Source organism: Sminthopsis crassicaudata, chromosome 1 (genome assembly GCF_048593235.1).
Source record: "Sminthopsis crassicaudata isolate SCR6 chromosome 1, ASM4859323v1, whole genome shotgun sequence".
In the NCBI taxonomy this organism is placed as follows: domain Eukaryota; kingdom Metazoa; phylum Chordata; class Mammalia; order Dasyuromorphia; family Dasyuridae; genus Sminthopsis; species Sminthopsis crassicaudata.
Genome location: NC_133617.1, coordinates 480,685,665 through 480,698,024, shown reverse-complemented (window position 1 = coordinate 480,698,024; position 12,360 = coordinate 480,685,665). Strand labels below are relative to the sequence as shown.

The 12,360-nt window shown below is 36.3% G+C and overlaps 1 protein-coding gene across 1 annotated transcript in view; it reads right to left on the bottom strand.

The window, feature by feature from the left end:
• Positions 1-7,410, bottom strand: part of EIF3B (eukaryotic translation initiation factor 3 subunit B) — a 30,717-nt gene extending 23,307 nt beyond the window's left edge. Inside the window, exon 1 of the mRNA XM_074281156.1 lies at positions 6,730-7,410. Within this exon, the coding sequence (XP_074137257.1) occupies positions 6,730-7,273 (544 nt within the window). The 5' untranslated portion in view covers positions 7,274-7,410. The remainder of the gene's footprint in view (positions 1-6,729) is intronic.
• Positions 7,411-12,360: the final 4,950 nt, after the last annotated feature.

The following is a 12,360-nucleotide window of genomic DNA, read 5'->3' as shown; positions in this document are numbered from 1 at the left end:
ACATAGAAGGGGAGAAAACAATTATAGTATTGCAGTGAAACCATTAATAAAAATTTATAAGATTTGAGGTGTCAGATACTATAGTACACAGGTGTTTGGTTAGAAGGCTTACATAGCTAGAAATCACATTCTCAATAAGTACATATTAAAAGTCTAATTTATCATTATTTATTTGTTTTTAACTTAACAGTGAAAACAAACAAACATGATGGGAGATACTACCACACTCAGTTTACTGAATTTTATTTTGCTTTTTGGTTTGGTCCTTCAGGCAAAGGAGAAAAACAAGGAGGGTACTAGTGAATTGGAGATGGAGAAGGAGATCCAGGCTATTTCAACACAATTCATCCCTCCTACACAAACATTTTCTTTATAAAATAGATGCATGAGGGACAGGGAGCAGAGGAAGCATTTTTTGCTTAATTTTCAAGGTACAGAATTCTTTTTAAGCAGATCAATAAAGCACTGTTATTGCACATAATGCATAATCATAGTGAAACATGCATATAACTATGCTGTACAGAATTTTTGCTGTGCAATGCAATTTTCTTATACCTATATAATCTCTTTCTTGATGCTTTTACTAGGACATCTGCTCCTTGCTGTTAATTTAGGATAAAACTAGCTTTTTTCAGCCTGATAATAGGTTAGTCTCACAGTATTATTATTTCTATAAAATTAAATCAGTTTCTGACTTAAGCCCATTTCCACTTAATGCCTATGGACAGCTTTCAGTCCGGTGCTGGAGAAATCTTATTTTTAATTAATGGCACTGATTTATAGAAAGTTTGTTGAAGACAACATGTAAAAAAAAACTTAAGTACATATGGGAGACACTAAAATTTATTTTTAAAAAGTATAATAAATTTAAAAACTATCTCAATTTCAAATCATAGCTAGTCTAGAGGAAAATGTTTTAGTTCTTGGAGAAGACATAACATGGGAAGGGACAAAGAGAAGAAAAGACAGAAAAATGAGGCAGAGAAAAGACAAATTAAAACCAAATCCAATTGGGGAGAGATGGTTACACAAAGTGTGGTACACTGCTATAAGACATGAAGACAATTATTAATTCAGACAAACATAGGAAAATCTATATTATCCCATACAAAGAGCAAAGAAAGCAGAAACCAGAACAATAAAAACATCCATAACATAAATGAAAGCAACAGAAAGATATCAAAATTCAAAATAAATGCAATTTGAGTATTCTTGGTTTTAGGAAAACTTTTTTCACAGAATAATGGTAAATGTTGCAAAATTTTGCACATACTTAGACTGGTTGCTCTGGTGGCTAGTATTACTTAAACATTTTTCTAAGAGGGAGAATTTTGTTAGAGGGAAGGTTGTTAAAAAATGACTACTGTTTTAAAAAAGCAAAAACAAAGAGCACTGATAAAACTTAAAAAAAAAAAAAAAAAAAAAAAAAACAGCCACAAGAGTGAAGAGAAAGAAGCAACAGTTAGTTTAACAGACTCTTAATGACACAATGCTTCAGTGTAAATTACCTATTATTTCATGACCTAGTAAACCTCCATTCACAGTTTTCAAAACTATTTCAGACTTTAAACCTTCAGAAACCCCAAAAAGCATTATCACTAGAGTTACAGTAGTAGAAGAAAGAACCATCAGGCAACAATTGGTTTCTAATCCCATTTCTAGCTTTGTGATCTTAGGGAAGTTAATAAGTATCTGCTAAGTCTCACTTTCCTCAGTTAGAAAACAAAGATAATATCCCTCCTGCTTACTTCATAGCATTAAAATTATCAAGTAAGAGTTATGTAAAATACAATATCTGAAGAAATGGAAACCAGCTGCTTCAAGTAACAAATAAAATTGGCACCATTTCCAATAAGCTAGTCTACTTTGCTTTTCCATAATGAAATTAATAGCTTTTTTCCTTAAAAATCTTTCATAACATTCTACTTCAAGTGGATTAACAGAATGGACCGATCCAATGTGCAGAAACAAGTGCTGAATTGATACTAATGAAATGTCACATTCTAAGCCTAAGTCAAGAATTCCAATTAACTAGTTGCCTGCATGTTCTATTACTGTAAGAGATCTTCCTTTGAATTAGAAAAAGGGCCTGCCAAGCAATGACATCACTGGTCATAGTTCCAGCAAGTTTTTATTTAGCCTTTTAACAATTTCATAAACTTAATAAATGAGCAAACTATCAAAATTGAGGTTATACAATACTCTAAAACAGTATTACAAGAACAATGGTGTCATAAACATACTTATCTATACTAAGTCTAATTATAATTCTAATTTTTCTTTATATTCTTGAATATTTTAACACAAAAAAATATCTAGAGGTCAGAAAAAAACTGGTTGACATAATTTCTTACTGCAAGTACATTTTTAAAAGTTGGTCAGGAAACATAAAAGGGCACATTTATAAGGGGAAAACATTAATTAAGAACAGAATGCAATTTGTTTTATTCCTAACAAACGGGTATCCAAATATTTGAGAGATAATAAAAATTTACTCTTTTAAAAATGATTTCCAAGACTATTATTCTAAATTTAAAACATTTTAATAGGAGGCTAAAATGAAGGTCAAAGGCTAGAAAAGTAGAAGATAAAGATACTACATATCAAACTCTCAATTTAAAAAAAATACCTGGTACCATGTAAATATACCAAAAAAATACCATGTAAAGTTCAATCAAATACATAGGCTTAACATCAAGAATACTTTCAAGGGACTCAATAAGAACAATGTTTGTTTTACACATGGAAATGTAAACCATCTATCTAAAATTGACATTAGTAATCAGATAGTCCAAAATGGGGATAGAGCCAAGTATGATGTGACTAAAAAGAAAAACCATCTAGGAAAAAGTAAAAATTCTAACTATGTTATATGAATCAGGTGTCCAAGAACCAGGAATTAGATGGGGAAAAGGATTGGTAATTCTGAAAGCCTATGCAAAGTGGGAAAGGGATAAAGAAGAAACATATCTATAGTGTAACACCCTCCAAAATCTATAAAGAAATAAGGGGGGAGGGAATAGGATAAAGTGAGGTATAGAAAGGTGAGTAAATTAATGGGGATAGGATAAAGAGAGAGAAAGAAGAAGATAAAGGAAAGAGAAGGAGGGAATTCTTAAGTAATAGCAAGGCAAATTAAAGGCAGAAGTAGAAGAGTTAAAAGTTTTATACACAGGAAAAAGTTATACACAAATACAGTATCAATGATCAGGAGAATTTATTAAAAAAAAAAAAAAGAAGGGGTAGTGATCATTGATCTCAAAGTCAAACTTTAAAAAGATTCAACAGAGAAATCTACATTATGTCAGTCATATTAATATTGTTTTAGATATATGTGCATATACGTAATGTACATATATATATGTATGTGTCCTTATTTTGAATTCCTCCTGATGTTCTGCTGGGCATAAATGTTCTTTTTCAATTTTTTATTTTTCATTTAATTTTTAACTTTTTTTTTAATGCATGGATTTTAAAACTCACATACTATACCAATAGTCAAAACTATACAATTAGGTTGCCTGTTAAGCCTGCTCTGCTTTTATAAGGTTTACATCTTATGCAAGTCAGTTTTTATGCAAACTGATGCAATCCCTCCCACATTCATAAAGACCTGACTGAGGCTCATTATAAGTACCAACCTTTTTACAAGTAGCTCATAGTGAAAAAAAAAAAATAGCTATATGAAGAGAAGTGGAACATAGTAGATACTTTGCCTCAAACTAAGGTAAACTTGAATTCAACTCCTTCCTCTGACACATAGTAGCAATGTGACTGAAAAAGTCTAACTTCTTAGTGATCTAGACAACTCTAGGAAACCTGTGTGAATGTGTGAAATTTTTTTTTTTTATTTTGAAAACTATTTCAAATCAAATTGGTTGCCTTTGTAATCCTATAGATTTTATTTTTAAAAATTTAAAAATAGTATTTGGAGAGAGACTCAAAACACTTCACCAGACCAATATTGGGGCCCCAAAAAATTAAGAACCCCTCTTCTAAGACTGAAAAGTGTCTAGCTACATAGGAGGTGTTAGCTATCCTGGAAAAGGAAAAATGTTCATGAGCTAGGAGGAAAACATTTAGAGTTAAAAGCTTGACCACTATTTGCTTAATTAAGTACTAGGTTCAGTGGAAAAACTAAATGAAAAAGATGATTGTAGATAAAGACATAATTGTGAAATGAGTTAACCTATCAAGAAATAATCAAGTCTTGGGTTGTTGCTATTTAGCAATGTGTGATGCTTTTTAAGAAGGGCAAATGAAAAGTTCAAATCAAAAGCTATACAAAATTCTGAAAATTTATTTGGTATAAGATACCTTTGATCAGGTCAGAATGAGCAGTTTCTCTGCTAAGAATAATAAGTAGCTGGCATTTATAAAACACTTTATGGCTTGCAAAGTGTTTACATGAAACATTCATATTAACACACTGGAGCTCTTTACCAGGGAGAAGTTATTTTGCTGCACTAGTTACAAATTCTCTGTCAAATGTCTACCTAGAATTAATCCATTAATATTAAAAATGTATTATGAAGAATTTCCTTTGGATGTAGTTCAATTGTAGCATCAATATTATGAAATTAAATTTTTATTTTTTAGTTTTAATTCAATGAATAATTGGACATAATCTACTTTTTAAAATATTATAAGACACCAATAACTTTGTATATTCTATTTTCTTTTATTATATTTCTGCAAAAAAAAGGAACATGTTATTATTTTTCATTTTAGTCAAAGTATGATAAAAGAACAATAAGTTTAAGGAACAAGAGATATGAATTTGAATCTCATTTCTGCTTCTATTTAGGTGACTCTCAGGCAGGAATATCAGTTTCCTCATCTACAAAATGAAAATGTTAAATTATAAAGAAAAACAATTCTGAAAGGCTTTAGTACGCTAATAAATTTAATAAAAAATATCAATTCCAAAGGGTAAAGGATAAAAGAGATATGTTGAACTTAAAATGCAGATACATCCATCTTTTGAACATGGCTAACATGGGAACTTATTTTGCTTGGCTATGTATATTTGTTATGATGTTTTAATTTTTTCTTCTCTTTTTAACCTGGGGGAGGAGGAATTTGTAAGCTAGCCAACCAGGAAAAAAAAATAGACAATTTTTGTTAATTTCCTATCATAAAAGGACCTCAGAAATATGAAATTGAAGTCAGCCATGGAAGCAAACATACCTCATATCAAACAGGTATTTCAGTGGCAGATTTGTGATTTGATACCACTTCCAACTCATAGATCTAGAGCTAAAAAAGGATTTCAGGAGACATTTGGCCCAACCCCCTCATTTGAGAGTTAAGCAAACTAAGGCCCTAAAAGTTATACTTTATTCAAATAAAAAACAAAACAAAAAAATCATAGATGGAATCTAAATTCAAATCCTCTATCCTCACTTTACTAATTTCCTCTTCTAACTGTTAATCTGTTCTTTGTAGCAGTTTCTTCATCTGTAAAAAGGAATATTTGTACCTGTGTTTTTGTCAATTGTTATTAGATCACAAATCATTAATGGAGTTTTAAAAAAGGAGAAGCAGATTACCCAAACAGATCCTGACAGCTTGCTGTAGATTTACAACTCTACCCTCCCCTTTCCCCCAGTTCTGGAAATATCTGAAATTAATGGGTTTTCTAAAATCTTAACTAAATGGAAGGGTGAATTAAGGGTAAAAAAATCATACAATCAGTTCCCTGAAAGAGAAGCATCAACTGTAAAATCCAGAAACTCATAATACATACAGCAAACATACCCAAATCATCTGAAAGGAGGCCTTAACCATAGCTCTTGAAGTCAAAACCCTGTCAGTAAAACACGCATTTAACCTTTTTATGTAAAAAGGAAATAAATTCCTACAACATTAATCTATCATATTTTGGGTGTTTTTGAGTCAAACCTGTGTAGTAGCCCAGTAGCATTTTTAAGGATCTCTTTCTTTTCTCAAAAAAAGGGGGAAAGTAATTACAATACAGAATAAAGCTCCCATTTCTACCAAACTTAAATAAATGGAAGAAGTGTTTCATGTGCATTATTTTATTTTATACTTACCAACATTAGGCAAAAGATGAAGCTTCTTATCTTACAAATGAGGAAACTGAGGCTGACAAAGGAAGCTTATCTGCTCAGGTCATCCTCACTTTTCTCTCTCTTCCCCATCCTATCTCCCACCCAATCATCATACATAGCAGTTTCTCCATAAATAGAAACCTGAATAAATGAGTAAGTGAAGAAAAAAAATGAGGGAGTAAGATCTGGGAGTCAAGTTCAAATCCTAAATCTAGATACTTAACTGGTACCTCTGAAACTTGATTGTGTGTGTGTGTGTGTGTATATATATATATATATATATACACACACATATACATATAAAAAAGAAATTGGCCACTGTAATTCAATATGATTAATTTCCTTTGTCACTTTAAGATGTAAGTTTCACTTCAGATCTAAGTTTCATTAAACAGCCAAAGAAGTACAAGGCACAAAAAGATGTACTTTGTAATCTTTGATCTGTCACTTACATGCCTCAGTTTCCTCATAGTAAAATCGTGACAATTCTTTCCACACCCTGGGTGGTTGGCTGGAAAGATCAATGAGAACTATTAAGTGAAATAGGCTGCTTCTGGTTCCAAAGTGGGGGGCCGGACCTGCCCTTCCCTGAGGGCCCTTTCCTCCCCGACCTCCCTTTCCTCCCCGTCCAGGTAGTCCAGGCCCAGGCTCTCACCCTCCTCGCTTATGTCATCTACGAAGCCCTCAGGATCGCTGAAGGAGATCTCGTCCTCCTCGTTGCCATTCTCCAGGCGCCTAGGCTCGCCCTCGGCCTCCTTGCCCTGGTCTTTCTTCTCACCCCCGGCCTCCTCCTTCTCCTCCTCCTCCTCTTTTCCTCCTCCGTCCTCTGCCTTTTCTTTCTCCTCCCGCTTTTCTTCCTTAGCCGCCAGAGACTCCGCCTTGGGCTCGAGAATCTTCTCGGGCTGCGGCTCCCCTGGAGATGAGGACGACGATGGCGGGGATTCGACCGAGGTCGGTTCTCCGGAGGCCTTCTCTTCTGCGGGAGTCTTCACGAGTGCCTCGGGCTCCAGCCCGGACTTAGTCGCCGCAGCAGCGACCTTTCCCCCCTTCTCTTCGGGCACGAGCACGGAGGCGGCAGCTGCCGCCTCCTGGACCCTGGGCCCCGCAGGCCGCTCTGGTTCCTCCTCCGCGGCCTGCTGCTCAGGCTCGGGCCGCTGCTCGGCCGCTTCGGGCACCGCCACGTTCTCCGCGTCCTGCATGGGCCTTGGCGCCACCGCTTAGCTCTCACTGCTTCCCGGGTCTAGTCGCCACCAAACTTCCGAATCTACCAGCTGCCACTGCGGGGCCCACCGGCTCCTACTACCAGGCCATGTGCGCCCGATCTGGGGTAAGGACTGGACCAACAGGCCGAAGTCGAGGGGGGATGATCCCACGCCCTCATCTGCTACTGCATATCTGTTAGAGCTCAGAAGTACAGAGAAGTGTTTGAAGATGTTTTATATATATCTACTAGAGGCACAAGAAGAGGGCTTTCCGTGTTTGATGATGCTCAATTCTTTAGGCTAAATACTCTCCAACTTTATATCCCCTATTTTTGGGGAAGAAATTGGTTCAATCCAATATGGCAGACACTCTCGCAGTATCCCGTTAAGAGCTACGGTAACAGCCTGAACTATTTGGGAGCCTCAAAGGGGGGAGATAGAAATTCACTTCTTGAAAGAACCAAAAGAAAAGGAAATGTGATCCATTAACCATTTCCAGAGAAAATGGAAAATTTGGTAAAATTCTTAGGTAATGATCTATCAACTTCATAATAGTAATTTTACCAAGTTATAATCATAATATCCCCTCCGTGCACGAAACTTTAGACTTGTCTACTGACTAGGCAAAGAAACGGACAATTCCAAAGTGGAAAAGAAATTCTGGGCGGGACGGAGGGGAGTTCAACCCCTCAACAAGGGAGATTCCACTAAATTCATTGGAATAGTTATATCCGTAGAAGTACTCCCTTTCTTCTAACCCTCCCTACTACTACTACTACTATCTTTATCCCTCGTTTTGCCCCTACAGTCGATGGTTTCTCCGGAGTGGAATGTCCCGTTAGGGACCTCCTCCCCTGGAGCCACCCTACTTGAGGCGTCCCTGTTCCGGCGGGACCTAGGACTCCTTGAGGCGCTGAGTCAGGCCGAGAGGAAATGAAGTAGTTCTTTTAGAGGGTCTGTTCGTGGCCTGAGAGGTCAGTCTAGGAGGAAGTATATTGCCTCTGGTGTAGGGTTCTGAGCTGGTCATTTACTCTCCTAGTGATTCTCTCGAATTTTGATCCCCGCTGAAAGGGGGCGTTTCCTCTCCTGAAGTTTCCCATTCCCGCCGAAATCTCTGGTCAGGCACCCCTTCTCTCCGTCCCGAGGCGGAAAGTTCGTGGTGGAGAAATATGAGCTCTTTAAGGACTGGTCTGCTTTTTACTCCAGCGATTAACACTAGGTATAGCATGTAGTAGTACTAGCGGTAGTAGCTTACTGGGAGAAGGAATAGGACTAGGAATGGGAGGAATAGTGGGAGTAGTAATAAAACAGTCTTGGTGGTGGTAGTAGTAAGAATAGTGTTGGTCCTTTGATCTAGCAGTGTCATAACTGGGTCTTTATCCCAAAGAGATCATAAAAGAGAAAAGAATCCACATGTGCAAAAATGTTTGTAGCAGCTCTTTTTGTGGTGGCAAGGAACTGGAAACTGGATGAATGCCCATTAGGTGGGGAAATGCTGAATAAGTTATAGTCTATGAATAATGGAATATTATTCTATAAGAAACGATGAGCAGACTGATTTTTTGGTAAATTTACTTTTTTTAAAAATATATTTCCATAAAGGTCATGTTGCAAAAGAAAACAAATTTCTACACACATACACATCAAAAAAGAGGTTTAAGAAAAATCAAGGTTTGGTTTTGTTTTGTTTTTAAGTACACTTCAATCTGTATTCAAACACAATTATTTCCTTCTCTGGGCATGGATAGCATTTTTCATCATAAATCTTTCATAATAGTCTTGAATCATTGCTGAGAACAGCAAAGGCATTCACTATGATCAGCTGTGAATGCCATTACAGTACAATGCCAGTACAACATTACTATTATTTTTCTTAATACATTCCATGTTCCATGAGCTCATGAAGGAATTTCCAGGCTTTTCCAAGAGCATCCTGCTCATTTCTTAAAGAACAATTATTTTTTATCATCATTTATTCAGCCATTCCCCAATTGATGGATATCCCCTCAATTTCCAATTCTTTGCCCCCCCCCAAAAAAGGGCTGTTATAAATTTTTTTGTGCATATAGGCACTTTATTAAAAAAAAAAAATCTCCTTTGGGATTCATACCTAGTAGTGTTATTGTATGAGATTTGCATTATTTTATAGTCCTTTGGGCAGAGTTCATATCATTTAATCATTTATCAATTGAAAAATGGCTAAATTTGACTCAGGGCCACATACATTTGAGAATAGGCCTTCATTAGAGAAACTGCTTCAAAATTCTTTTTGCAATTAATATTGCTAACTGCATCCACCCTCTCCCATTTATTCTATTCTCTCTCCTTTTACCTTCTTCTCCTCAAATGTTTTGCTTCTGATCACCCTCTCCTCTATCACCTTCCCCCTTTTCTTATATCCCCTTCCCCTCCTATTTTCCTAGATTAAGAAAGATCTCTAAATTCATATTGAATATGTATGTTACTTCCTCTTTGAGTAAATCACTTTTCCAATCCCCCTCTTCCTCTCCACTGCAAAACCTTTTTTCTTGCCTCTTTTTTGGCAGATAATTTATACTATTCCACCTCTCCCTTTTCCTTTCTCCCAGTACATTCCTTTCTCACTCTTTAATTTTATCTTTTAAAAGATATTATCCTGGGCCAGCTAGGTGGTGAAGTGGATAGAGCACCAGCCCTGAATTCAGGACCCGAGTTCAAATGTGGTCTCAGACACTTAACACTTCCTAGCTGTGTGACCCTGGGCAAGTCACTTAACCCCAGCCTCAGGAAAAAAATAAAATAAAATAAAAGATATTATCCCTTTGTATTCAACTCACACCTATGCCCGTTGTCTACATGTACTTATAACTGCCATAATAATGAGAGTTCTTATGAGTTACAAGTATCATCCTTCCATGTAGGAATGTAAACAGATAAATCTTATTAAATCAATTATATTTTTCCTTTCCAGATTACCTCCTTATGCTTCTTCTGAGACTTGTCAAATTTTGACAGTCCAATTTTTTATTCAACTTTTTAATATGCATGCTTAAATTAAATATCTTATCTTTTCCTGTAGAGAACTCTCAGGAAGCTAGAAACTTCAGTAACTGAGATGTTCCCCTCCTCCTCAAATTATCAAGCATGCATTTAAGCTTGAAATAATGAGAAAGCATAACGTCCTGGCACAATTACTGGGGCATTGTGAACTTTGAATAAGATTGAGTCCCTAGAAACTAACAACATGGTTCAGAGAGTTATATCATAGAAAACAGAAAGTAGGGTGGAGTACAGAACTATTTTTCATAGTTTTTGTAGCTGCAGGGGCAACTAGGTTGCTCAGTGGATAGAACACCAGCCCTGAGTTGAAATCTGGCTGCATATACTTAACACTTCCTAGCTGTGTCACTGTGTGATACTTAACCCCAATGCCTTACCAAAAATAAAAGATATATAAGCAATGTGATTTCTCTCATTAAACAGCTCTGTTAAATTATCAGTAACTCCATCTCCTTATTTTCAACCACCACTAGCTCATTTGTTATGCTGGCCACAACATTTCCCCTGAAGGATTATACTTAGTTTTGTTGGTCCAATGATTCTTGGCTCTAATCTTAACTCCTTTGCTCTCTCCAATATCATATTTCAAGCCCTTGGATTCTTTTATGAAGTTCGAGTTAGCGCCCTGGAGGCCTCAGAATCAGGTCCAATCAGATTAAGCAAAAGTCCTTGGTCTTTAGGGGGAGAAGTGAAGGGGATGGACAAGACTGCCACAAGCTCTCCATAACCTCCCTTCTCTTCATCCACTTCCAAAGTGGATGTCTGGCTGTCTTACTCCATCCCCTAATCCCTCCTTACAATTCTCTTAACCCCAAGCATTGAGCTAGCATTAACTGTGAGTAGAGAAATTTCAAACATGCTAATAGAGTTATTGTCCAATAGGTAATTAGCCTTAAGTGCTTTTTAAAATATGAGCTATTTATTTACCAGATATATGCATAAGTAATTTTACAGTATTGACAATCGCCAAACCTTTTGTTCCAGTTTTTCCCCTCCTCCCCACCCCCTCCCCCAGATGGCAGGTTGACCAATACATGTTAAATATGTCAAAGTATAAATGAAATGCAATATATGTACAAAAAGTCAGACTTTGAAATGGAGTACAATAAGCCTATGAAGGAAATCAAAAATGCAGGCAGACAAAGGTAGAGGGATTGGAAATTCTATGTAGTGATTCATAGTCATCTCCCAGAGTTATCTTGCTAGGTGTTTTAGTTCATTACTGTTCTATTGGAACTGATTTTGTTCATCTTATTGTTGAAGAGGGCCACATCCATCAGAATTGATCATCATATAATATTGTTGTTGAAGTATATAATGATCTCCTGGTCCTGCTCATTTCACTCAGCATCAGTTCATGTAGGTCTCTCCAAGCCTTTCTGAAATCATCCTGTTGGTCCTTTCTTACAGAACAATAATATTCCATAATATTTATATACTATAATTTATTCAGCAATTCTCCAATTGATGGGCATCCTCTCAGTTTCCAGTTTCTGGCCACTACAAAGAGAGCTGCCACAAACATTCTTGCACATATAGGTCCCTTTCCCTTCTTTAAGATCTCTTTGGGATATAAGCCCAGTAGTAACACTACTGGATCAAAGGGTATGCACATTTTGGTAACTTTTTGAGCATAGTTCCAAAGTGCTCTCCAGAATGGCTGGATGTATTCACAATTCCACCAACAATGTATCAGTGTCCCTGTATTCCCACATCCCCTCCCACATTGCACATTATCTTTCCCTGTCATTCTAGCCAATCTCCAGATCAGTTTTTTCAATGAGATATTTCACATTGCTTTCTATTTTTCTATTCTTTTGACTTTGTTTTATTGTTTTTTGAATTCTCTTCCATTTGTTTAGCTTCTCTTTGTTCTCCTTCATTGATTTAGCTTCCATTTGTTCAATTCTAATTTTTAAGGAATTATTTTCCTCAGTAAGCTTTTGTGTCTATTTTCCCATTTAGCCAATTTTGCTTTTTATAAGGCATTCTTTCCTCCTTAGCTTTTTGTATTTCCTTTTACATAACTCTCATTTCTTTTCCTG